The sequence below is a fragment of the Phyllostomus hastatus genome, unplaced genomic scaffold, assembly GCF_019186645.2.
Source record: "Phyllostomus hastatus isolate PE091 unplaced genomic scaffold, TTU_PhHast_1.1 phas_contig_64, whole genome shotgun sequence".
NCBI classification, from domain to species: Eukaryota; Metazoa; Chordata; class Mammalia; order Chiroptera; family Phyllostomidae; genus Phyllostomus; species Phyllostomus hastatus.
This window is the reverse complement of record NW_025333928.1, coordinates 8217763-8244962: the sequence shown is the minus strand read 5'-3', so window position 1 is coordinate 8244962 and position 27200 is coordinate 8217763. Positions and strand designations below refer to the sequence as shown.

Below are 27200 nucleotides of genomic sequence, written 5' to 3'. Positions count from 1 at the left end.
GGAAACAATGCCATTCGCTCCATTCTCTTCCCACTTTCTGTCACTTCTCTTGCTTTCCACAGGTGGAATGTGCCCTTTCAGGTTCTGATTTCTAGGTGGGTGGGTTTGTGTATGTTCTAGGACCCTGTAGGCCTCTCCAGTGAATTCTCCTGTGAGACTGGGAGTTTCTCCTGCTACCACAACCCCACAAGTTTTATAGCCAGAGGTTTTTAGGCTTTAGTTTTCCACACTGAAACCGTGGATTCCATGGTCGGTCTTGCTCCCCAGTTGTTCCTCCTGGCTTATCTGTGTGTGAATGTGGGACTACCTGGTCAGCCAGCCCCCGCCTTGCCCACGTGGTCTGCCTCCTTACCACACATCCTCTCTGTCCCAGCTGCCCAGGTAGGAGTCACCTCTCCTACCAGTCTGGATGAATGTTTCTTTAACTCCTTGCTTGTTGTACTTCCACCCTGTTTGGTTCTCTGGCAGTTCTGGTTGTTTTTTTGTTATTAAATTGGTTGTTATCCTTCTTTTGGTTGTTAAAGGAAGCAAAGCATTTCTACCTATGCCTCCATCTTGGCCAGATCTTCTCCAGAAGTCCTTAATTGACCCAGGAAAGGAGAAGGCCTCTGAATCTGCAGGCACCTGTTCTTGGATAGGCAGTTAAGGTCCTGAGGGCTCAGAGTCCACATGGGCATCTTTGAATTGGAGGCTTGTTTTGAGTTCATCCAGATAGGAGCTTTATAATGGGTTAGAAAGGAAGTCACTTTTAGTGACAAATTAACCTAGATGAGTATACAGTTACTAACAAGGCCACAAATCTCTGCTGATAAGCAGCCAAACCCAGGAAGGTCTGCCCTGGCTTTTACTTTTTGAGGTCCCTTGCTTCAGAACAAGTAAATTCCCTCAGTCTCCCGTCTGTTTATCTTACTTAGAAATAGGTTCTTATCTGGGCCACCATGGTAGATTGTTATAATTATGATCACCAATGAATTGTGCCTCCCTCCATCTTGCTCCTTTGCAATGTGACATTACTACTCCTCCCACCAAGTGGTGGGGCCTGCTCCCTACCTGCTTGAATCAGGGCCAGTGTCATGGCTTGCTTTGACCAGTGGAATGTGGTAGGAGGGTCAGAAGGCCCACAGCTTCTGTTCTTGCCCTCTCACAACCCTGTGATAACCATGCTGAGATCCATCTAGCCCAGTGATTTTCAATCTTTTCATCTCATGGCACACATCAACTAATTACTAAAATTCAGTGGTGCACTAAAAAATTTATATTTTTTGTCAATCTGACAAAAAATTTATATTTTTTTGCCAATCTGACAAAAAATAACTATAATTTTGATTCATTTACACCAGATGGCTACTGTTGTGTTGGCTGTTGCTATTTTTTTTTATTTGACAATCTAAGGGAAAAGAGCCCAGTGTCTCTAACTAAATAGTCAGGTATTGCATGTTTTAAAAATTCTTGCCACACACCTGTTGAGAATCGCTGCTCTAGCCCATTGGTGAATGTGCAGCCACATGAGGAGATGATTGAGGCCTCCTGCTGACAGCCAGCAGAATTGCATGCATGAGGTCATCAAGGACCTTCCAGCCCAGACAGACCCCAAAAAAGAACTGCTCAGATCATCACCTCACAGAACTGTGAGAAATAATAAATTGTTTCCATTCAATGATTTGTTATGCTGCAATAGATAACATACAGCCACCCAGTCAAAGAGGACATTTCCATTTGTTTTGCACCTAGGATAGTCATATAGCTGGGTTCTGGCTTATAGGATGTGAGTAGAGTCAGTGAAAAACTTTAGAGTTGGGTCCTCTGAGAGAAGGAGTGTCCTCCTTTTCTCCTCTTTGCACCAGCTTGAGCATAGTTGTCATGGTGCACCATTTAGGACCTTGCAGACAGATGAGAGCAACATCCAAGAAGGCCAGGGTAAGACAGGAGGAGCCTGGGTTCTAACTCTGTAGAGCCACTTCATATTCATACATAAGTAGGGGAAGGAATGGGCACTGATCTCATTTAAGACATTGGTATTCGAAGCTTCTGATACAGCAGCTGTCCCTGTATTGCAACTAATACCATTATTTTCCCAAAGGTTCTGTTTGCCTACTTGGTGCCAGAAACTAAACTTGTGGTAAAGCCTGAAGGCTTCTTGGTGGTGTTGCTACCCCAGCTCCTAGCAGTTCAATCCCCTTTTTCTTATCACAAGTCATGACATAGCTGGCACCCAAAATTGGGGGGCCAGGAGGTTTCTCTCCATCCATCCTTGGGATAGTTACAGGATTCAGGTATGCTTTCTTCATCTGTAGGACCTTCCTGATGAGTCCACTTGGCTTAGTCTTCAAGGATTTATCCTTAACCTCTGAGAGCATAATAGGGAGGGTCCTATCCCTCTATTCCTTCCCTCCTGGGAGCAAAGTGACCTGACAGAGAAATTTGGGAGTGAGGTGGGGAATTGTCCTTTAAAGACAGAGAAGTGGGATAGATTGCATGTAGCAAGAGGAGGGGCAGAAACTTTCTGGAAGATATGTCCAGGCCCTCTGGTGGGGTGGGTCTGGGGTGGATATGGATGGAGAAATCCAAGGGTTGCTGCACATCAGATTTCTGTTCTCATCTTCTCATGGGGAAAAAACCCCCAAAAGACAGACCCTAAATTTTTCAGTTCCTTTTAGCTCTGGCAATTCAGACCGGAATCAAATCAGCTTCTGTTCTAGTTTCTTCACCCACCTACCTTTCCCTGAAATATGTGGCAGATCAGATGCAGCCCCTCCAGCCCCATCACACTGCTGGATTCTTGTTCAGTCAGCACCTCTGGGCAGAAACTTATTAAGTCAGGAATGCCAACAGTGGTAAAGGCTGGCTGTTCTCCAAACATCCCCAGATCTTGTCTTGGCCTTTGACCTCTTGCCACAGGCTCAGTCTGGCTCTGAACACTCTGTGGGTACCAGAAAAACAGAGCTGGATGTGACTGACTCATGAACCCACTGCGCTGAGGAGATGGGTAACTGGGGTATCTACCCCTTCCTTGCTTATATCATCCTCCCTCAGCTGCCACACCTTTTCTGGAAATGTCATTCACGATTCACTGAAATGGGGTTATAAGTTGTACACACTCTATGATCCTGGCTGGATCTGCAGTGACCTCATCTGTAAAATGGGTGGGTTGAATTAAGAATACATCCTGTTCTACACTATTATGATCCAAGTTATCTTTTCCAAAGGTGAGGTGTCTTACCTTGGTTTTTCTCTGAAGTATCATGAAAGTATCTTGAGCATTTGAGAGAAGAGACGATGTCTTATTTGTCCAATGTTCTTGCCTTGTCCACCTTCACCCACCAAATGTGGAACCGCAGTCTGAGGAAAAGGACTAATGACAAGGCCAGAATTCAAGGCACTTTCAAAACCTGAGGCCACTGCTACCCACACTGTCCATTAGACAAGCCCTGAGTCTCCCAGACTTCTGTGAGACTTTGTGATGGGGTGGATGGCTTTGTGATGGGGTGCAGAATCAGGGGGGTCTCTGAAAATAGAGACCCAGCAAATTCCCCCCAGTCCATGGTTGGGGGATAGGGGAAGTGAATGATACAGTGATTAAGATAACTTGCATTATAATAACTAGTTGATAATACCTGTGCTGAAACCCCAGACAAAAGGTTTACATAACTTTCAGAGCATGCAGTGACTTGTGACATAGTCAGTGGTGGTGGTCCATTGAGATGTCTCCTGGGTCACAGGAGACTCTGGCCTGCCTAAAGATGGCATCTGAAAGAAGGTAAAAGATATAGGGGAACTGACAAAAGTAGCTCATTGTAGGAAGGACCAGATATGAGGTCACATAGGAAGTTCTGGGTCAGCATTTAAAACAAGGACAGGCAGACATGAAGTAGCAGTCATGCGGTTTGAAAGCAGGTAGAAGGGCCACCCCATCGGACATGGTCAATAGTGAATGGCAGCCATAAGGAAGGAGTCATGGGAGCCATGGGAGCCATGGAGTAGGGGGATTTGGCCATGAGGTCTGGTGTGTAAGGAGAGGCCACACAGTTTTGGATGAAGAGCTGGAGTAAGAAAGAGGAGACCCACTGGGAAACCTTCCTGGAGAACACAGAAGCAGAGCTGAAGGAGCTGGGAATTGTGGGGACCTGCCTAACCAAGCACATATTAGTGGGAGATGCCTGGAATGGTGAACTGTGACCAGGAATGCTGAGTTGTGGACTTCCATTTTTCTGAAAGATGGTACCTCTGATTCTGAAACTGGCCTGGGTTGGCAAAGAGGGGTAGGATTATTTGCTTAGGGAATATTTTAAAGGGAGTGGGACTTAATGGCAGAAATTCACCTTTATTCTGAATCTGTATAACCTGTAAATAAACAACCCTTTCCTTTTTCACCAGACTCTTGCACTGGGAGTCATGCTTCTTGTTGGTGGGCAATCAAGCCCTACAACTGTTCCAAAACAGCACAGGTAGGGTTCTGTAACAGCTCGAGTAATTTCTGCTTTATTGTTTATCCTCTCCAGAATCTGAGCCACTTCTTCTTTGTCTTACTGGGTTCTTCTGTCACCATTTCCTCCTTAGAATTTGCCACAGCCCCACCTCACCTTTCTTTCTCTTTCAAAGTTTCTTCACCTCTAAGTATTTCAGGGACTTTCTCAGCCACATGGTGTCTGGGGTCTTCAGGGTTGCTTGTCTCTAGGTGATAGTGTTGCCCACCTCCCCATGCCAGGACCTTAAGCCTCCAACTCCCACCATGCTGGCACAGCTAGGGCTACCAACAGCCTCTGTTGCCAGATCTAGGGACTTTCTTATTTATGACTTCACTTGATGTCTGGTGACCTGTGACACTCCTCCCACTTCTCTCTTTAGGATGCCCTTCCAAGATGCCCTTCTGGCTACTGGGCTTCTCTCTGTTCACAGACTCCTTTCTTAATTTCCATAGATGACTGCTCTGCTACCAACATTGGCATTTCCCTGGGACTCACTGAGACAGTTCTTTCTCCTCCTTCTTCACACTCCCACCAGGATCTCACCCAGCACTTTTGCTGATGGTTCCAAAACTCATCTGCAACCCAGACTTTTCTCCTGAGATCCAGCTCCACATACCCAGTTGCCTCCCAGAGCCCTTCAGGCTCCTCTTACCTAATGCAAAACTCATCACAACACTGCAATGATAACAGCCAGGAATTAAAGCTCTTATACACTCTTCTAAATATTTCACACACTGACTCAACCTTCCCAGCAATAATAGAAGGTGCACACTTTTATTATCACCCTGGTTTTACAGATAATCAAACTGAGGCATAAAGAGGTTGAAAGAATCTATGCTCTTAAACACTACATTTTAGTTTTCTCAAAACCAAAGTTGGTCTAACCCACCTCCCCTCCCCTTCTCTGGTGCTCTGTAGCTCAGGGACTGGCACTACTGTCCTCCCCTCAGTGACCAGTCACCTTCTGGTCCATCACCATGGCCACTAGCTCACTCCACAGGTCCCCATCATCTCTCTCCTCATCAGCCCCTCTTTCTAGCTTCCTAAAGTATAAATCTGAAGGACAACGCTTCCCTCTGTCCTCTAAATAAAATCTCATTCCTTAAAAAGGGTTTCTGGGCCTAGGGCCAGCTTCCCTTTCTTTTCCTCCCCCATGACACTGACCTCATTTCTTGCTACTTCCCACCTCCCACTCTCTGGTTTCCATCTCAGATTTTCCCAAAGTTCCTCCTGTCTCATGCCTCTTCCACATTTGCCCATTCCTTCTGAAATATGCTCCCCTGTAGGGGATCCCTGTAGTCAGGTACCTTCAAGATTTAGCTCAAGTGTGACCTCCTCAAGGATGCCTTGCCTAAACCACCCCTCTCAGCCTGGGTAATGTTCTCTGTGGCCAATGTGTTTCTACTCATAGCAAAGTCATGCTGTTTACACATTTGCCTTCTCCACTGACCCCACAGCTGGGCCTTGTGGTTTGTGTTTCCTCTGCAGAGAGAGGGTGTGCAAAATTGGCCTGACATTAGTCTTGTTGAATAAATGATGAATACATGAGTGAATACCCATCCTGTGCTCCTCCAAGGGCCCAGATGCTTGAAGACCCCTTGGCCTAGAGGTTTCCAGGCTAGAAGTGGAGGGTTCCCATCAGAGTCTCCATTAGGACCCTTAGTCCACCCTAACTTCTCCCCTTCCCTCTCTTGAGGTCAAGGGAACCTTCAGGCAGTACAACAAGGAAAATTGGGAGAGGTGGGGCAGGACAAGGACTGGCATCCACACAAGTCTAGGTTGGTGAGGCAAAAGGGGCAAGTCAAGTCATCTCTGGTCAGAAAGACTCCTGGATGGGGGTGTGGCTGCCTCAGCCCCTTTCTCTGCATATTTTAGTCATATTCTCCACCCTCTACTTCTGAGTCATTCTGACAACTTCCCTGTCTAACAACAGCCTCTTGACCACGTCTCTGCTTACTTGTTCCCTTGGCATCTTGGAACATCTAGCCTTCGCCCAAAGCTCAGGGGCTTTGGAAGGCCATGTCTGACCTTCCAGTCATGACCAGGACCAGGACATCCCTTCTTCTGTTGATGGGTAAGCCAGGGGCCCCGATGAAGGGGAATGAAGGGATTAGAATCCAGGTGGGGAAAGAGCTGAGAATGCACATGTTTTGGACTCTGACATTAGGAAAGGAATCTAGAGTTTGAGATCTGGAGTTTGTGAAGAGAGAGGAGGTTGAGGAATGAATTTGAAGGGAGTTTACGAGATTCTGGGAGAGAGGCCAGTTTCCTGGACAATCCAGAGATTTCCCAAGTAGGCAAAGCAAGTTAACTTTGTGCTCTGTCCACTGGGCTTCCTTGGCCCCAAATTTTCATGGATTCTCCCTCTTAGGAGCCCCAGGATAAGGGTGGGGTAGGGGCTTTAGAGCTGGGGTGTTGCTTGGCAGAAATGGAGAATTGAAACTTGCCCATAGGCCATTGGGTGGAGAACTGTTTCTGGACCATCTGAAAGAGAGAAACAAAGCTGAAGAAGGTCCAAGCCTGGGAGTCCAGAAGACCTGGGAACATTGTGACACTGGGCCTGCAGGGGAGACTAGGGGTTGAGCCCAGGGAGATAGAACAGAAGGAAAACACTTTTCCAAAGCTTCTCTCCTCGCCCTCTTCTCCAGCCTTGGCTTCCTCTCTCTGCTTCAACTTGGACACAGACAAGCCAACAACCTTCCTCATGGACAGTGCTGGGTTTGGACACAGTGTGGTCCAGTATGCCAACTCCTGGTGAGGACCAAGTGGTGACTGACCTTTGGCTCTTATCAACTCTCTCCCTACAAAGGGTTCTGTTCTTCTCCTGTTATTCACAAGATTTTCTTTCTGTCTGATAGGGCAATTCCCCCAAGGTTATGAAGAGTTGAACTGAAAGCAAAAACTGTCTTACCATCTCAACTATCACAGCTAACATTTATTGAGCATTTACTAGGTGCCACACACTGTGTCATATTTTATGTGGATATTGATTTAGTGCTCAATGCAACAATTATTGAGTACTTACTGTATGTCTCAATATAGCCAGGCGTATTCCAGAGAATAAAACAAAAATCCCTCCCATGCAGAACTTAAGTTGTTATTAATCTCCACTTGACAGATGAGGAAACTGAGGCAGAGAGATGAAGCAAATTTGCTGGAATGGCAGTCTGGATGTAGTGTCCACAGCATAGTGTTTAGACAATTATATAATTTACGAAGTGATCCCCTTGATAATTCTAGTACCCACCTGGCACCTTACAATATTATTGACTATATTCCCTATGCTGTACTTTATATCCCTATGATTATTCTATAACTGCCAATTTGTACTTCTAAATCCCTTCACCTTTTTCAGCCATCTCCTTCATCCCCCTCTCATCTGGCAATCCTCTGTTCATTGTATCTATGAGTCTGTTTCTGTTTTGTTTGTTTGTTTTGTTCATTAGATTCCATATATAAGTGAAATTATATGGTATTTGTCTTTGTAGTGTCTGCACTCTTAACTGTAGTGTTCTTTGTCTCTCCCCAGGGTGGTAGTTGGAGCCCCCCAGGAAATAAAGGCTATCAACCAAACAGGAGGCCTCTACCAGTGTGCCTATAGCACAGCCACCTGTCAGCCCATTGACCTGCAGGGTGAGTCACTGTTCCTCCCTGAGACCAAGGTCCAGACTCCCATACTCTATGGAGTCTGTGGGCAGGTACAAGGGACTAATTTTCTAGCTTCAGCTCTGTCTGTAGATCCTTACCCTTAGACAGGCTTCCTGACCCCCTGCAGTCCTACCCACCCATTGTACCTTTGTTCTACCAGTAAATCCATCAAGACCTGGAAGCCCCCTTCGTGTGCCAGACCTCCTTGTCTCCTAAGGATGAGCTGAACTCTGCCCAGATATACACAGCCTCCTCTGTCCTAAGGGTAACCATGCACATATATGTCCCTTTAGTGCCCCCAGAAGCTGTGAACATGTCCCTGGGCCTATCCCTGACAGCTGCTACCAACCCCTCTCAGCTGCTGGTGAGTTGCCCTGGGCCACAAGAGCATCCCAGGGGAAGAAGTGAGGACCTGGGACTGCTGGAGCTGGGGCTCCTGTGGGAGGTGGAGGTGCTGGGATGGGGTGGGTGGGACAGAGGCAGGGGTATCCTCTCCCACTAATGCCCTTTGTCCCCAGGCCTGTGGCCCCACTGTGCACCATGCATGCAAGGAGAACATGTACTTGACCGGGTTCTGCTTTCTGTTGGCCTCCCCTTCCTGGAAGGCTCAGAGGCTCCCAGCTGCCCTGCAGGGTGAGTGTTTGGGCTACTAGGTCTTTAGAGGAGCCCACACACATCTGGCTGGGAATACAGTGGGGCCAGAGACACTCTTACCAGAGCAGATAAGAAAGAGGAAAAAATTTTTACTGGATTATGGAGTGGTTCAAACACAGGCTGGGGAGTCATAGCCTGCTTTACTGTCTCACTGTAGGACATTTCCTCTGACCTTACCCTCCCTGAGCCTCAGTTCCTTAACATCTCAGATGGATATGATAATACATCCAACACTGAGAGTAACATTAGATGTTCCACGGCCAGGGGTTAGCACAATGCCTGGCATGTGGTGAGGGCTCAGTTAATGCCAACTGCTATTATTTTTAGAGAGAAGGGAATTTATTTTCACCCAGTATTTTCACCCTGTATGTTGGATGAAAATTGGTGTGTACAGCATCCTGGGAAAGGGTGATGAGGGTAGGCAGTGTGAATGTGTATGTTTCACACATACACACACATGCAGGTTGAGTCAAGGGCCTGGCTTCCCCAGTGCTCACGGGAATGTGAGATGAGGTAGTGGAACAGTGAGTTCTTCAGACCCAGCCCACGGCAGACTGAGGCCCCTCCCTGGTTTCATATTCACTCAGGCCCTTGGGGAAATGACATCTGGCCACTGAATGAAGTGCCGCTTTTAACACCTTCAAGGTTGTAAACTTTACCCACATGCACCTGGGCTTTCTTGAGAACATCACTCTCTCTGCTGGGAGGCCTCTGGGGCAGAAAGGGAGATGAGAGCTGGGAAAGCTTCTCTTCTGAAGACATATTCTGCATTCACCTAGGAGGGGAGTGGGATCCTATATTTAAGCTGAGAACAAAATGGGACCAGTGTGTGGCTATTGTGAGGAGTAATGTTAAAATTACTTAACAAAGTTTTGAACAGGGGCAGTACCATAGCCCATGAAGTTTATCCAAGGCTCAATTATTGCTCATTGAAAACTTTTCCCAATACCTCACCATGACAACTTGACATATAGTTAGCATGGACAATTACAATTTTAAGGCTTTTTTAATATTTATTTTTAGAGAGAGGGGAGTGAGAAAGAGAGGGAAAGAAATGTCATTTTAACATGCCCCCAACTGGGGACTTGACCAGCAACCCAGGCATGAGCCCTGATAGGGATTTGAACCGGTGACCTTTTGGTTTGTAAGCCAGGATTCAATCCACTGAACAACACTAGCCAGGGCAACATTAGCAATTTTTTGACAGTCCTATGGAGACTGAATTTAAAAAAATGAACAAAAGTTCAGTTAAGCACTAACCAATGAGGAGAGACTCCAGCCAAGGGCTGAAGCAGAGTGGAGATGTTGTGGAAAGAGGAGTGGGGGCCCATGGGGAGAGGTACAGACCACTGAGGTAGAAGTGGGGAAGTAGCTTCTTACCATCTGGATTGGAGGAGCTTTCACTGTTTTTTTTATCAACCAGGCTGGCTGTGCAGGTGTCAACAGGTGAATCACAGATGTAGCCTCTTCAGAGACTTTAGGAAACTTAGGAGCCCTGCTTTGGGCAGGGGTTAGGAAAGGGTGAGTTCTTGTCACCAGGAGGCTGAGATCCTGGGCTCTGGGAGTGTCCCTCAGAGGACTGGTGCTACCTCCTTCTGCAGAGTGCCCAAGGCAGGAGCAGGACATCGTCTTTCTGATTGATGGCTCCGGCAGCATTTCTTCTACAAATTTTGTCAAGATGCTGAGCTTCGTGGAGGCTGTGATGAGACAGTTCCAGAGACCCAACACCCAGGTGTGCCCTCGAAGCAGGGAAGGAGAGTGTGCAGGACCCTCTGGGAAGGCTTGCAGGAGGTACACTTGGGGTTCTAGTGGAGTGACCTTGGTGCCAGCCCCACCTGCTTCTCCTAGTTCTCCCTGATGCAGTTCTCCAACAAGTTCCGGATTCACTTCACTTTCAAAAACTTCACGTACACCTCAGACCCACTAAGCCTGCTGAAGCCTGTGAGTCAGCTGTCAGGGTTCACGCACACAGCCACAGCCATCAAGAGGGTCATGTGAGTGCTGACTTCTTCCAGGTCCTTCCCTATGGTGTTTGCTTTTCCTCTGAGTTTTATCTGTCTCCATGAAAAAGGGACATATGGGACTGAGTTTCCACCTGTGGTCTCCTCACCAAGCTGGGAGCCTCTTAGCAGGATGAGGGCTTTCCAGCTCTTCATGCTCACAAAGGCATCAGGGGCTGGCAGCACCTCTGTTCAATGGCCACTGGACCCTCTTCTTCCCTGACAGAAATGAACTATTCAGTGCCCAAAGTGGGGCCCGAAAGGATGCCTCCAAGATCCTCATTGTCATCACTGATGGGCAGAAAGAAGGAGACCCCCTGGGTTATCAGGATGTCATCCCTATGGCTGAGGCAGCAGGCATCATTCGCTATGCAGTTGGGGTAGGATGTGGCAATGCCCTCCCACAGCTTCCTCTTAAAGCAACTTCCTTTTCAACGACAGAAACCCCCAGCCCATCCTGCTCTTTTAGCTTCTACTACATTCAAGATGAAAACTGTGTTAGCCTGGGGACCCTGATTCCTTTCCCTAAACTTCTTGCTGTTTTCTGAGCTCATTTTTCTCTCCTGTGCACTGGGTCTAATAATATTGACCTTGCAGTGTTATTGGAGGACATCAGTACTCACAAAGTGGTAGGAACTTTAGATTTGTAATTATTTTCATTGAATGGGTTTTGTTGGGGACAGGTTGGATCCGCGTTTCAAAAGAAACATTCCTGGAGAGAATTAAATGACATTGCATCAAGGCCCTCCAGTGAATATATATTTAAAGTGGAGAACTTTGATGCTTTGAGAGACATTCAAAACAAACTAAAAGAGAAGATCTTTGCCATTGAGGGTAAGTCAGAGATGGAACTACTCACTTCAGAAATCCTCTTTCGATAAGTGCCTTTTCTTCTTGAATCTTGGACCTCCAGGTCATGGGCACTGACCCTTCCCTTTGGGTATGAGTCTATAACGTTAGATCCTCTTAAAGCTAAGGTGTGTAAGACCTGGCAAACCCTGTCTTTCCCCATGTAACCCAAGTGTCATGGCTTCCCCTAGGAACACAGACAATAAGCAGTAGTACCTTCGAATTGGAGATGTCCCAGGAGGGCTTCAGTGCTGTGTTTACACCTGTGAGTGTGGTACTTTCAAGGCCACTGATGAGGGAAGCAGGGGGGATGGAAGGTGCAGGTGGATGTCATATGAGTGAGTACAGTTGGTGGCAGGGATTGCTTTGGAATTGCTATCTCTCCTTGCTTCCCCTGCTCAGCCCCAGAATCCTTTCTCCACAGGATGGACCAGTTCTGGGGGCTGTGGGGAGCTTCAGCTGGTCTGGAGGTGCCTTTGTGTACCCCCAAATGTGAGCCCCCACATTCATCAACATGTCTCAGGAGAATGTGGACATGAGGGACTCTTACCTGGGTGAGAAAAGGCTTTGGTTGTGAGGACAGGTGGGACATGAGCTGCCTGGGAGGGGCAGCTTGGGGGGCAGGAGCATGCAAGCCTTTGTGCTGAGGTCTGGCCCCCTCAGGTTACTCCATTGAGCTGGCCCTTTGGAAGGGGGTGCAGAGCTTGGTCCTGGGGGCCCCCCGCCATCAGCACACCGGGAAGGCTGTCATCTTTACCCGAATGTCCGGGAAATGGAGGCCGATGGCTGAAGTCACAGGGACCCAGGTTGGGTGTGGAGGAACGTGAGGGTGGCAGGGTCTCCAGGGCTGGAGAGGGAGGAGATGAAGGGGTTTGGGGCTTGTGCCTGGGTAGAGGCGGAACTTGGCCAGAGGGATGCCTCTCTGGTGAGGGCAGACAGGGTGACTTCAGTCTCTACCTTCCAGATTGGCTCTTACTTTGGGGCCTCCCTGTGCTCCGTGGACATGGACAGAGATGGCAGCTCTGACCTGGTCCTCATTGGGGCTCCCCATTACTATGAGCCGACCCGGGGGGGCCAGGTGTCTGTGTGCTCCTTGCCTCGGGGGGGTGAGTGGCTGATGACCAGACCTGGGCTGGGTGGGGGCTGGGTGTGGGGGTGAAGGAGTTTCCCAGGTTGAGGGGTTGCATTGGTTTTGTTCTGCAGAGAGCTAGATGGCAGTGTGAGGGCATTCTCCGTGGGGAGCAGGGCCACCCCTGGGGGTCGCTCGGGACAGCCCTGACTGTGCTGGGGGACGTGAATGGGGACAAGCTGGCAGATGTGGCCATCGGGGCCCCGGGAGAACAGGAGAACCAGGGAGCTGTCTACCTGTTTCATGGGACCTCAGGACTGGGCATCAGCCCCTCCCACAGCCAGGTGAGGCCCTGTTGCAGATCCCATCACTACCAACACCTTCTCCTTGCTTCTCCTGGTCTTCCACACTGCCACCTAGAAATTCTCTGTTATCACATCTTACCTCCTTTGCCCACTGCTGGGCATCTTATAGGCAACAAACAAAATCTATGGGATTCTAGAAATGGAAGTATGGACTGGTACATTCTCTGCTTTGTATAGAGACTTGATACTTGAGTAGGTTCTCCACCCAGGGCTTTTAATCCCCCAGCAGCTTTACAAGGTACATAGGCCAGGCATTAGCAAACACGTTTTGGGGATGAAATCTGGGGCCTAGAGAAGATAAGTGCCTTGACTTGTCCAAGGTTTGTAGTGGGTCGGGAATGGTGATGAGAGGCTCCGTTCTTCTGACCCACTGGCCCAGACTCTTGGTGGCTCCCTGTTGCCTATCAGTTTAGGTCTGGTTGCTCAGCCTGCCTGTCCACTCACCCCTGCATCTCCCTGGATGCTGCATGATTTCATTCCCTGTTGCCATCAGTAACCCTGCCAAATGCCCATCTAGTCAGGAGCCTTCACCCAGTGGGGCAGAGTTCCCTGAGAAGAGAGGGCTGCTTCCCTCGGCAGAAGTCAAGGAAGCCCCAATTCAAACACAAAGGATCTGAGTAGACATTTCTCCAAAGATGATCTACAAAGGACCAATGTGCACATGAAAAGATGTGGAACATCATTAGTTGTCAGTCATCAGCAAATTGAAAACACACTGAGATGCCGCTTCACGCCCACTAGGATGGTTAGAATACAAAGACAGATAATAACAAGGGGAAGATGTGGAGCATCTGGAGCCCTCATGTACCACTAGTGGGAAGGTGAAGTGGCGCAGCTGCTTTGGAAAACAGTCCCCTAAAGGTTAAATGTTGGAGTTACTGTGTGACCCAGCAATTCCACCCCAGGGAACTGAAAACATATGCTCACAAAAGGTTACAAAACAAAAGGTTACACACCAAATGTTCTAATAGCGCTATTCATAAACACTGAAAGGTGGGAGCAATTCAAATGTCTATCTACTAATGAACAGACAGATAAAACGTGGTACAGCCACACAATGGAATGTTCTCCAACATGAAAAGAGATGAGGAACTGACACACGCTACAATACAGATAAAACTTGAAAACATTATGCTGAGTGAAAGAAGCCAGGCGTGAAAGAACACTTATTGTAAGACTCCACTTATACTAGATCTGCAGGGTAGGCCAATCCATAGAGACAGGAAGTAGATCAGTGGTTGTCAGAGGGTGGGGGGTGGAGGGGAATGAGGGGGCAAAGGCGTGACCGCTAAAGGGAAGAAGGTTCCTTTTTTGGGGGTGCTGGAAATGTTCTAAAATTGCTTTGTCGATGGTTGTACGACCCTGTGAAATCCTGAACAACAGTGAGGTGTATACTTTAAATGGGTGAATCATACAGTATGTGAATTATATCTCAAAAAGTTGTTAGAAAAAAAGGCACAGGAGATCCCTGAGTTCTTCACTTGCCAGCTATGTGATCTTGGTCATTACTCAGCTGTCTGTGCTGAGTTTCCACACTGGTGCAATGGTGGTGGAAATAAACCTTATCAGGCTGCTTCTGGGAGGATTAAACGAGTTAGGACATATACGTACATATAGTGCATACATAGCACACACGTACATATGTGCCTGGCCATAAGAGCTGTTACATCATAATCAATTACTGTTGATACTGTTTAACACCTGAATGGGGTTTTCAAGAACTTGGAACTATAGGAAGAGGGCGAAAGGCTTTGTTGAGAATCATGAGAATCTGCCAGTTGCCATGAAACTCCATTCAGTGCACAGCAACTTCTTTAACTTCCCCTTGCTGCACTGGCTAAGAGGCACATCTCCATAGACCCTTGATTGCTAATAGTTCCTGGGTTATACCCACGAGTCCTGATCTCAAGAGGAGGCCTTTCCACATCCATGGCTAATCATGGTCTTCCTTCTGCACTACGAGCCGTGTGACACCACACATTTGACTGGGAAAGTCTTGCCTTGTTCCCCAGGCTCCCACGCACCAGCGTGAGGATATGGGGGTGAAATTAGTTTTCCTGAGGGCAAAGCCATTTGACTGTGTCTATGCTGTTTCTAAACCCCTTTTCCTCTCTATACTCCCTTGGGAATTGATAACTTCCTGTTTTATTTTATTACTACTGCTCTTAATGCCTGCCAGTCCCAACAATGCCCAAAGATTTATAGGGCACATCCTCCAAGGGAGCACTCCTCATTACAGGAGTGATGGAAATAAAAGGGACCCCAGGGGAGGCAGGGGCCTGGAGCACAGAGTCTGTGTGTGGGAGTGGACATCCCCATCCCTATTGATCCCTCCTTGTCTTCTAAAGACACAGGGACCAAACAGAGGCCTTGGGCATGGGGTTGGAGGATCAGATTTCAGGGCTGGAGTTGGCCCTTTAAAGGCTGTGTGGCCTTGGCATTGTCTGAGAAGAGGAAAGTGGGACTGGATGGGCTCTGAGGTCTCTTTCAGCCCTGATACTCATCATCATCAGTACTGAACTGTGACCACCTTGCAGGTGCTGTTCTAAGACAGGGAAACTATAGGAATTCATTCATTTGCTACGAACAGCTGAAGTTTGAGGTATTATTATCCTCATGTGAAAGGTGAGGAGAATGAGTCCCAGAAAGATTGAATCCGGGCCCATGGCCTCACTCATGGCTCGTAAGTGGAAGAGCCAGAATTGGAACCTGACACTAGATGAGTGAAAAAAATGCAATTCAGGTCACCAGGTCAGTCTTTCCATCGCCACTGCTTCTATTATGTCTTAGGAATCTCTTTTTCTCCAGTCCTCATTACCCCACCCCACCTCCTCATTTTCAGGCACTTTTCTTGGTGATCTCTTTTCACTACTCACCCCTTCAGTCTCCCATGTTCCTACTTCCCCATTCCTCTTGTTGCCGACTTCCAACTTGTTCCTCTTGCCCCCCCAAACTGGCTTGCCTTTCCCTGTCTGTCCAGAGGATCACGGGATCCCAGTTCTCCCCCAGACTCCAGCATTTTGGACAGTCACTGAGTGGCGGTCAAGATCTCACCCTAGATGGACTTGTGGACCTGGCCGTGGGGGGCCCAGGGGCATGCACTGCTGCTCAGGTGAGAACCCCCCTTGCCCAGACACTCTCCAGATGGTCCTGAGCTCTACCTAGGGCACCGGTCTCCACACTCCCACCCCAGGTTGCCCCCCTGAGACCAAGGGCTTGTCCTCAGCTCTTCATTCTGCCCACAGGACCAGACCTGTGCTGAGGGTGTGGGTCAACATCTACATAACACCTGCAGAGATTGCTAGGTCTGTGTATGAGTGTCAGGAGCACCCATCCTCTGTCCAGGAACTGGGGGATGCCAATGTCTGCCTTCAAATTCATCAAAGTCCCAAGACCCGGCTCCGTGAGTCCTCTCTGGCTCAGGACTACCTGATCCCTGGTGTCCTCCAGCTCAGAACTCCTGTATCATGCCATTCCCTTCTGCCCACGTGGGGAGTTCCTGGTTCTTTCAGCACCCCCCATTCCCTACTTTCCCCTATAGGTGACCTCCAAAGCTCCGTGACCTTTGGCTTGACCCTAGACCCTGGACGTATGAATCCCCGTGCCATTTTCAAGGAGACAAGAAATCGAAGTCTCACTCATGTCAGAGTTCTTGGGCTTGGACGGCATTGTGAGGATGTGAAGTTGCTCCTTCCGGTGAGGGGGTCTGGGAGTCCTGGGGATGGAGGTGATTCTGAGGCTGGCAGTGGGCTGGGCAGGGAAAGGACAGGCATGTTCTGGTTCTCATGCTGGCTCAGCACGAACAACGCACCTTGTGTGCAGGAGGGGCTTAACATTTGTTAGTCAAATGAGTGAGTGGATTAGCAGGTGGGTGAATGAAGGGATGGATGGGTTGGCTGCAACTGCTGGAAATCATACAGCTGTGTTTCAAGAAACAGTATGGCTGCTTCAGAGAACTACCTGGCAATGGGCTGGGATTCTTGTATGGAGTTGTTCCTTTGAGACAGACCCTGTCCTAGGTGCCAGGGACACAGCAGATGACAAAACAGTGCATGCCGGCTGGGGGGAGAGCTGGAGAAATGGCAAAAGCAATCAATTTTCTAGATAAGAGGTATGAGGTAGTGATGAATGCTGGGAAGAAAGACAAAGCCAAGGAGAGAAGAGAGGAGTGTCCAGAGGCCTCTGGGAGCAGGTGAAGTTTGAGCAGACCCTGAACAGAGTGAGCCTGTGGGAGGCTGGGGAAAGGGGAGCCGAGCCAGAGCACAACCACAGCAGAGGTTCTCATGGCAGGATCAGCGATGAGTGTTTAACGAATGCAGGTAGGTGTCATTGTGACCCCATTTTACAGGTGAGGAGACAGGACACAGCTAGTGATTGTGAGGCTGTCTTCCTTAGCCACCTGCTCTCTTCACTGTCTGTCTTCTAGGCTTGTGTGGAAGACTCAGTGACCCCCATCAGCTTGGGTCTCAATTTCTCCCTGGTGGGCAACCCCATCTCTTCCTTTGGAGACCTCCAACCTATGCTGGCTACGGATGTCCCCAGATACTACACGGCCTCTGTGAGTCCAGGGGTCGGGCTCTGCAGGAGGGAGTGGAGGTGTGGACTCCAGACCTTGGAGAAAACTCCACTTTGCCTTCCTTCTCAGCTCCCCTTTGAGAAGAACTGTGGAGCTGACCACGTCTGCCAAGATGACCTGGGCATCTCCTTTGGTTTCTCAGGGTGAGCTTCCACCTCGGTAGGCCTGCCCTGGTCTCCCAGCCCCACCTCCTGGAATCTAAAGCTCCTGCTTGGCTATCCCTAACACTTCTATCCTGTGCTCAGAAACCAGACACTCTACCCCCCATGTTTCCCCACCTCCCCACTCTGTGTTTTATCCCCAGACCATTTCTAGCCCTAGTCACAGAGTCCTCTCCTGCCCTCTACCCCAACACCTAGCTTGAAGACCCTGGTGGTGGGGAGTAACCTAGAGCTGAACATGGAAGTGAAAGTGTGGAATGAAGGGGAGGACTCCTATGGAACCACAGTCACCTTCTCCTACCCACCGGGGCTGTCTTTTCGACGTGTGGCAGGGAGCCAGGTATTGTTGCCTCTGGGGAAGGCAGTAGCTTATGACTGGAGATCAGCAGAGACTCCTGTGCTGGGTTAAAGCTCTGGCTGGGGCTGCCATTGCTTAGCAGTCTCTCATAAAGCAGGAGGTCTGGGCTGATCTGGTTGGACACACAGGGTTGTGCAATCCAGGGCTTGCTTCAGCTCACGTTGTGTTCAATTCTGGGCATCACATTTTTAAGGAATCAGGACCATGAGGAATGAGTTCCCAGGAAGCTGCTGATGTGGACAGGGAGGGGACTCTGCCTTCAATTTCTTTGTATTCCACATCATATCAATATTCTTCTTTTAAGGGAGAACGTCTCTTGGCCTTCAATTATTTTAAAACACTGTCCCGTTAAATTTATCAGTTACTCTAGCAGGGCGCTCAACCTTTTCGCATCTCTGTGCCACACTGGAAGAAGAGTTGTCTTGGGCCACACATTAAATACATTGCAACACATAGTTACAAAAAACCTCATAATGTTTTAAGTAAATTAATGATTTTGTGGTGGGCCACATTCAGCTCCATTCTGGCCTGCGTGGGGCCTGCGGGTTACAGCTTGGACACCCCCATGAGTCTAGATCATGTCTTGGCATACCTTTTCTATTATGGGCTAGAATATAAATCTTTCGGCTTTGTGGGCCACACACTGTCTTTCACATCTACTCAGCTCTGCTGCTGCAGAGGGAAAGCTGCCACTGACAATTTGTAAATGAATGAGCATGTCTGCATTCCAATGAAAGTGTACCTGTAAAAACTGGTGGTGGCTATCATTTAGCGATCCCTGTTCTAGAAGACAGGACTAGGACCATGGCAGTCAAACTGAATCAGATTTTTAACAAAAATTTTATGAAAAATGTTAAACATCTTCAAAAGTAGAGAGTACATCAACACACCTCTCCAAAACCTATCTCCCAGATTCATCAGTTATCAACGTTTTGCTATGTATATTTCATCTGGCTTTTCCCCCTCTTTGCTGAAGTATTTTGACACAAACCCCAGACATCACGTCAGTCCTCCCTATTTCACCCCCATGGTTCTGGGATAGTCCCCACATCCTACATGGCCCAGTGCCAATATCACACCCAATGAAATGAATGAGTCCTTGGTATTTAGACCAGAATAAAGTTTCTGTAATGGACTCAAAAGTATCTTTTACACCTGATTTATTTGAACCAGCATATAAACTAGGCCTACACATTGCATTGGGTTGGTTGCCCTCTCATGTCCCTCTTTGGCTAGTACTACCAAAGGGATCATAATTTGATTAACCTTTGAAGGAATGCACTAGAAGTGGCAAGGCCTAGCTGCATGGGGGTGAGTGCCCTATTACTGAAAGTACTTCTAGACATATCAGCCTCGACAAATGCATATGTGCTGCTTTGTTGGATATTTACTTCACAAATGAGCTGTAAAGTAACAGTTTTGGAGACAAAGTACAGGAGACTGAGCATGACCTGGATATTACTGACGTTAAGGAGTTATTGCTAATTTTGCTGCGTGTGATCTGTTGAGTCTTGTGGTTATGTCAAAAATGCCCTTATCTGTTGGTGGTATACGTGGAAGTATTTCTGAATGAAATGGTGCAATATTCAAAATATGCTTTAAGTTGTCCAGAAAAAAAAAAAACGGAGAGCAGCTGAATAAAACAAAAGTAAAGCTGTGACCAGTATGGCTCAGTGGGTTGGGTGTCGTCCTGCAAAGCAAGGGGTCACTGGTTTGATTCCTGGCCAGTGAACATGCCTGGGTTGTGGGTTCGGTCTCCAGTCAGGGTGGGTATGAGAGGCATCCACCTGACATTTCTGTCTCATGTCGATGTTTCTCTCCCCATAAAGGATGAATTAAAACACAAGTAGAAAATGTTGGTAATTTAAGCTGAGTGATAGGTACATGGGGGGGTTGATTTATCTAGCCTCTCTACTTCTTAGTATGTTTGAACATTTCCACAATAGAAAGCCTTTAAAACATAACAATAACTAAAAAGGGGGAAACTTTAATAAATCTGAAATTCTACATTAGGAAGAAGTTTGACCAGATAGTGTCTAAGTTCTAAGGATTTTTTGAAAATATGACCTCAGGGCAGATTCCAGGAAACTGTCACTACTTTATGGAGTCTCTTTGGAACACTGACAAATGCTCACCTGCCTAATTTCACCTGCCTTTGCTTAGAGCCAGCTGCAGTCACGCTCCCTGCACCTGACCTGTGACAGCGCCCCAGCCAGAGGCCAGGACAGCTGGAGCACCCACTGCAGCATCAAACACCTTATCTTCCGTGAGGGGACTCAGGTCAGCTTTATGTCCCACTTCCCTGCCCCCTCCCAGTGTCACTGCTTGGTGACCTCCACACTTCCAACGCCCCTGCCTGCCTCTTCCCCAGATCACCTTCATAGCCACCTTTGACGTCTCCCCCAAGGCCATGCTGGGAGACCGCCTGCTTCTAATGGCCAATGTGAGCAGGTGAGCAGGGCCAGGTGAGCAGGCCCAGGCTCGGGCCACAGCCCCTGGAGCCCAGCCTCCTCTTCAGGAGCACTTGGCAATGGTTCCTCCTCTTTCTCCAGTGAGAATAACACCCCCAGGACCAGCAAGACCACCTTCCAGCAGGAGCTCCCGGTGAAGTATGCTGTCTACACTGTGATCAGCAGGTGCCACACCAAGACCTGAAAAGGGTCTTCTCCATCATTCTGATGGGTACAGGGAGATTCTCCATCCCTGCAGCCCCTGAACGTCTGGGACATTTAGGTTTTATCACTACCCTTTCAATCGTTAGGTGATAAGTGTAGTAGCACTTACTAATCAATCATTGAGAGTTATTGTGCGCTAGCTGTGACAATAATAAGAGTGATATTATCATGACACTCTACAGTTAATAGAGGTTACAGTTCTTCTCAGAATCCTTTCTCCAAAGCCCCCAAGATTGTGCTGGATTCCAGAAGAGATATGAGAGATGTCTCTGGCTTCAAGGTTTTTACAGCCTTAGTGGGGAGCAAGGTTGTTCTGCAGCCTGAGGTGGTTAAGGCCTCCTGTCAGGAGAGGCCTCAGCTAAACATTGAAGGGTTCTGTGGCTCTGGACTTGGCCTTTGGCATTTGGGTGGGACAGTTCTTCATCGCAAAGAACAGATTTACAACTTGCAGGGCTTTTAGAGCTACTCCTCCTCCCCTTCCCAGTCCCCTTTGTGAGGATAGGAAGAAATAACATGCCTGCTTCAGAGGTGGGGTGTCAGGAAGAGCTTAAAATGCTGCCAGGAAAGGTGGATGAGAGGTAGCTGAGGTGTTTGAAACTGGGAGTCAAGAGTGTGTACAGATGCCTTCCTCGTATTTGTATGTTTCAGGCACAGTGCTGTGGTTGCTTTCCATGAATGTATTTGACGTTAACAAAGACTTATTGGGCCTTCATCTATTATGTGTAATCTAAACCAGACACAAACCCCTGCCCTTGTGGGATGTGTGCACTCCCGATATGTAATAGGCCCACGTGACAGCCCGGGTATATTCCCCCGCTACTTGCACACCTGTGCTTCTTTGGATATCCTCCTGCCCAGAGCTTCACACTGTCATTGTCACCTACACGTTGGGGTCTCTTGGCAGTCCAGTCGAGAGAGTCTGTTTCCTGGAGCTCTTAGTCTGTTTCCTGGAGCTTGCACTGGGGTTAGCACAGCTGGCAGGGCACTCCCAGGGAGAGCACACCATGTCTAGACATGTGTGGCCCTACAGCTCAGCTGTCCTTTGCAGGCGTGACTCTATAGGAAGGGACATTCAGAGGGGCGCCCAGGATGAGACTGGGCATCTTGGGGGAGCCCTTGGCAGAGCCAGATGCGACTTCAGAGTAGGAGTGGTAGCCTAGACTTTGGACTGCCAGGCAAAGGACAGGGGCCCCGGGAACAGGGAGGGGCAGAGGTGGAATCAGCCACCCAAGTAAGGGGCCATGTTGGCCACTGGGTCTCCAGGCACGGGCCTCAGCCAGCCTGAGGAGATGTTGTTACACTGAGACACAGTAAAGAGCCCGCTGTGGGCTCTCCCTCCCTCACCTCTAAGCCCCAAGTACAGAAAAGCCAAGGAAACAGCAGAGAAGGGCCCCAAGGAAGGCCCCTGGGAGACCAGACAGGTGCAGTGACCAGCAGACACTTGTCAATAGTGTCAGCCTGAGTCTCCCCAAACCTGTGCTGTGTCCCACACACCCAGCCACACCCTCCATGCCCATGAAGGCCTGGAAGGAAAGCAGGCACAGAGAGGGAGGGCAGGCCCTGGCTGCCATTCCCCCAGTGAGTCAGTGGCATAAGTCTCAGTCCCTTTCATGTACCCCCTGCCCAACCAAACCTGGCAGTTTCCTCTGAGGGCAGCTTCTTCAAGCACCTCATACCCAGCTTGAAGCTCAGCCCTGCTCCCTTAATCTTCCCAGTACCCCAAGTCAGACACAGACCTCATTCCAAGGCACCCCAAGGCCCCAGTGAACACCTGTCTTGTCATGCTGTCAGTCAGAGACTCCCTCAGGAGGCCCCTATAGGCTTCAAACCCACTCATGTGTCTTCTCTCCCCAGCCATGAGGAATCCACCAAGTACCTCAACTTCTCTGCCTCTGAGGAGCAGGGAAGCAGCCTGGCCCAGCACAGATACCAGGCGAGTAAGAGCATGGTGTCTCAAGAGAGATGACAACTCAAGAGCATGGGCTGGGGCCCTGGCCCAGAAGCCCGAGACGGGGGAGGGATGTGGCATTTGGCATGGTCTTCGCCCTCACTGCCCTCTGTGCAGGTGAACAACCTGGGACAGAGGGACCTGCCTGTCAGCATCAGCTTCTTGGTGCCTGTGGAGCTGAACCAGGTGACTGTGTGGACAGGGCTGAAGATCCTCCACCCCCAGGTACTCAAGGACTGTTCATGGCTCCTTCTCTAAAGCCCTTCACCTGGATTTCTTGTGACCCTCATGAATCTCTGATGTCCCTACTGAGATGCTTCTCTCTGTGTCTTCCTAGAACCCATCTATTCAGTGTTCTGCAGAGAGAATGGTGCCCACGGAGTCCAACTTCCTCACCCACATTCAGAAGAATCATGTGCTGGTGAGAAGGCTGTCCCCCACTTTAAACCACACATCAGAGGAATCTAACTCAGCAGTCCATGCGACATTCAGATGGATGTCTGCTGAACAGCTGTCCTGCATTCAGATGTGGCTGCTCCCCTAAATCAGACAGTTTAATGCTACCCTCTGCCTTCAAACCCATCTCTCTGGCCTGATGCTATTTCCTGGTCCCTAGGACTGCTCCATTGCTGAGTGTCTGAGGTTCCGCTGTGACATCCCCTCCTTTGGCATCCAGGAGGAGCTTGACTTCATCCTGAAGGGCAACCTCAGCTTCAGCTGGGTCAGCCAGGTGTGTAGGCCCAAAGCACAGTCCCAGCCCCGGACTCAGGTGGTACCTGTGATGTCTGTGCCCATCCCCCATCAAGCTAGGACATTTCTCTGACTCTGAGCTTCCCCCAGAGCTAGTTCCCCAGCTCTCCTGCTCTCTTTTGCAGACATTGCAGAAGAAGGTATCGGTCGTGAGTGTGGCTGAAATCACGTTCAACAGATCTGTGTATTCCCAGCTTCCAGGACAGGAGGCGTTTCTGAGAGCCCAGGTAGTGACTGTGGTAGACAGTAGCCTGGTTGGTGAGAGGGCTTCTGATGTTAAATCTGTGTTGCTGGTTTGGGGGCTCAGAAGCCCAGAGAGAGGAAGGGTGAATGTCCCTAGGTGAGACCGTTGTCCCTAAACCCATGAGTGCTTCTGTATCTCACCTCTTGGTGTTTGGCCTGGGGAAGCAGGGGAGAAAGTTAGAAGTTGGAGAACCTGAGTAGAGTCTGGGATGGCAGAAATCTGATACTTTCTGATCCCTAAATCAGATGAAGATGGTGCTGGAGAAGCATGAGGTCCACAACCCCATCCCCCTCATTGTGGGAAGCTCTGTGGGAGGGCTGCTGCTGCTCGCTCTCTTCACAGCCGTACTGTATAAGGTGAGTTTTCGTCCTGCTCTTCATATCACCAGTATTTGATTTCAGTCTTTGCAGTATAAGAAAGCTTGCCTTGGAATTGTGCATACATTTTTCTAAGTTACTGAATGTGAGAGATCAGCTATGACACCAGCAGTCCCTAACTGTCCCCCATGTTTGGGCTTCCTATCTGATTCTCAGGCCTCCTCTAGTCTGTCTCTCTTTCTTTCCCACTCTTCTCTGTTTTTCTACATGTTTCCCTTGACAGAAAATTAAAACATGAAATAGCACTGCCTTGGGTTTGGATTGACACCACCACAGATTCATTCTGTGGCTGTAGGCAAGTGCCTGGTCTGCACTGGGTCTTGGTTTCTCATTCTTAAGGTAATTCTCCCCAGCTCACAGAACTGTGTAAAGTCTAAATGTCACAATGTGAAGTTATTACTGCACCCCTTGAATGTAGTAGGGGTTCCAGAAATGGTGTATCCCTCCCCTTTCCCATTATCTCTTTTTCCCTCTGCCACTGGACTTCCTGATTTTTTTCTCCGTCCTCCTCTGCAGGTTGGCTTCTTCAGACGTCAGTACAAAGAGATGATGGAGGAAGCAAGTGGACAAGCTGCCCCAGAAAATGGGACATCAGATCCCCCAGGTGGCCAATAAAAAACTACCTCCTACTCTCTTTGGGACCTGCTGTGCCCTGAGAGGTTTTCTAGCCCTTTTACTCTCACCCATGCAAGGCTTGAAAGGAGAAAAAGGTTCCATATGAGGAAGGCTGGGATCAGACTGCTTTCCTCTCTTTGGCAGGATGCAGTTTATGTGCACAAAGTGTCTTGCCTGGGAAGGGCCATTTGTCTTGTCAAGGTTCCAACTAGAAACTCTAAGACAGAATCCTTGCCATGCCCTTCCACTCCCCACACCTAGAGCACTTGACTTGAAATTTCTACCTGGATATACATGGACAGTAGTCTCAGGCTCCACTCTCCTTTCCTCCACTAGCCACCAATGATCCTTCTAAAATACAGTATTAAACAAGCCACTCATCCTCAACCATCTTCAGTGGCTCCCCATTAATCACAGCATAACATTTGAATTATTCAGTCCAGTTCCATTTCTAGAAGGTGGACTTCGAAGCACATAGGATGAGATGTTCTATGCCTTTCTGTCATCCTCGTTTCTAGTAAAATACTGCCAGTATTAGCTCTTAGCCTTGTTTTCGGAATCTCAGTCCAAATTTCCCAAACAGAGTTTGGAATAAAATGCCTTCACATTAGAATTTGTAAACTTGGCTTTCAGCATTGGTTGGCATTTCTGGCCATGAGGGAAGAGCGGCCCCCTACCCCAGGAGGGTCATTACCCCAATGCTACCTTGGCTCACACAGCTTCAGGATCTCTCAGAGATTAAGAGACTAAGGTTATTTCCATTTTTTTGAGGCTCTAAAAACAGCAAATTAATAAATGCCAGAACATGATTATAAAAATTGTACATTTTAAATACTTGCATTAACAAATTAACACATTGCACAAAAAGATGTATGTGCCTTTATTGGGAAACATATCAAAGGTCTAAAATTAATGCTCAGTGTGGATGTGAGTCCTGGAAATGACACTCATGATATTCCCTAATCATGGTAAACCCTGGTCAGCCCTGAAGCCTGGGGCCAGGACAAGACAGTTAAACAGATTAGGGGTGATAAACATTCCTTATTGGTGGTAACCTGTGTTGTGACCCTCCAAGGCCAGGCAGGTCCATGATATTCGTGCAGATGGAATAATATTCATGGAGCCTTTGGGATGCTGACATGCCTTTACTCATGGGTGAGTGAGCCACGCACGCTGCAAGCTGCGTGTCTATCTGCATGTCTCATGTCATGGCCCCTGCTCCCCAGCATGGCACCCATCGTGGCACTTGCCCCCTTGTGTGTCTCTCATCATCATCACTCCTAGCAGGGAGTCCCTACCTGTTTAAGTACTACAGGGGCGGAGGAGCCAGAAAACTGGCAGAACATTTCAGAACATAACATAATTCTGTGCATGCGAGCTCCCTTCATGTTACGGGAACAGTTTATCGCACCCAATCTCAAGGCTGTGAAAACACTGGTTATCAGGTCCCTCTAAGGCTATGGGGACATTGCTTCCTTTAGTTACCCAGACACCTGGGTGAGGAAGCCAGGCTGCCTCCAATTACCCGAATAACCTGACCTCTTAATCTACTTGCTTCGTTCTCAGGGGTGTCACTGATGGGAAATGATAGGGTTGATGGAGAGGGGAATGGACAGCCCTCAGTCGCTATTCTTTCAGCTGCAAAGGTCACTGGAGTGAACCAATACACAGATGTTTCTTACAGATCTGAGATGTGTTCACATTGTTTGCATATGATTAGTGACTGGAGAGCATTTTGAAGTCTTATATCATGGACCTGCTTCCTCCAATAAGGGCATTCTTACTATTGTGCCAACCATCTTGGCATAAAGCTCTAAGTGGTGCCTGGCACTGAGCTGGAAGTCTACACATCCCTGCCCTGGAGAGATCCCTCTGTTGCTACAACCCCAAAGGTGCTCAAGCTATGTGGATATTTTAATTAGAAAAAGAGGAAAGGAAGCAGTTGATCATGTGATTTGAGGAAATGCTAGAAACTGCTGCTTTGCCTCCACCCAGATCCACCATCTAAGGATCCACATTCCTTTTGTACTTTGAAGTTCTGGAGTCTCTAGATAGCCACAAGTAGGGCTCTGGGCTAAATATTATAAGAATGTGGCTTTAGAGTATTATTTCTCAAAATGTGTTTCACAAACCACAGGTAGCCTCCTCTCATCTCCTAAGTGCTAAATTTTAGAAAGGAAAAAAAAAAGAGCCCTAGCTGGGTGGATCATTTTGTTGGAGCATCATCCTATATACCAAAAGGTGGCAGATTTGATCCCAGGTTGGAGCACGTACAGGAGGCAACCAATTGATGTTTCTCTCTCTTTCTGTTTCGCTTCCTCTCACTAAAAAATCAATAAACTTACTCTCAGGTGAGGATTAAAAAAAAACAGCAAGAAACAGGGGTCCAAGATGCTGAACTCACCTCCTCCCAAGGACACACCAAACCTACAGCTATCTATGGGT

General features: G+C 48.4%; 1 protein-coding gene and 1 non-coding gene across 2 annotated transcripts; both read left to right on the top strand.

The window, feature by feature from the left end:
* The first annotated feature begins 6390 nt into the window (after positions 1–6390).
* ITGAX (integrin subunit alpha X) lies at positions 6391–25368 on the top strand. Its single transcript, XM_045849125.1, is given in 31 exon segments — positions 6391–6540; positions 7115–7220; positions 7996–8099; positions 8408–8478; positions 8633–8747; positions 10370–10500; positions 10617–10762; positions 10995–11148; positions 11452–11602; positions 11809–11882; positions 12042–12171; positions 12281–12423; positions 12582–12722; positions 12821–13030; positions 16032–16133; positions 16135–16163; positions 16297–16454; positions 16593–16747; positions 17478–17609; positions 17697–17770; positions 17987–18128; positions 20310–20426; positions 20518–20597; positions 20699–20782; positions 22676–22754; positions 22887–22994; positions 23107–23190; positions 23386–23499; positions 23645–23746; positions 24009–24119; positions 24657–25368. Coding segments are annotated over 31 exon segments (3501 nt in total). The 5' UTR covers positions 6391–6485; the 3' UTR covers positions 24756–25368.
* Positions 9637–9771, top strand: LOC123825711. The gene has a single exon (XR_006786938.1). It is a non-coding gene; the product is annotated as a U4 spliceosomal RNA (small nuclear RNA).
* Positions 25369–27200: the final 1832 nt, after the last annotated feature.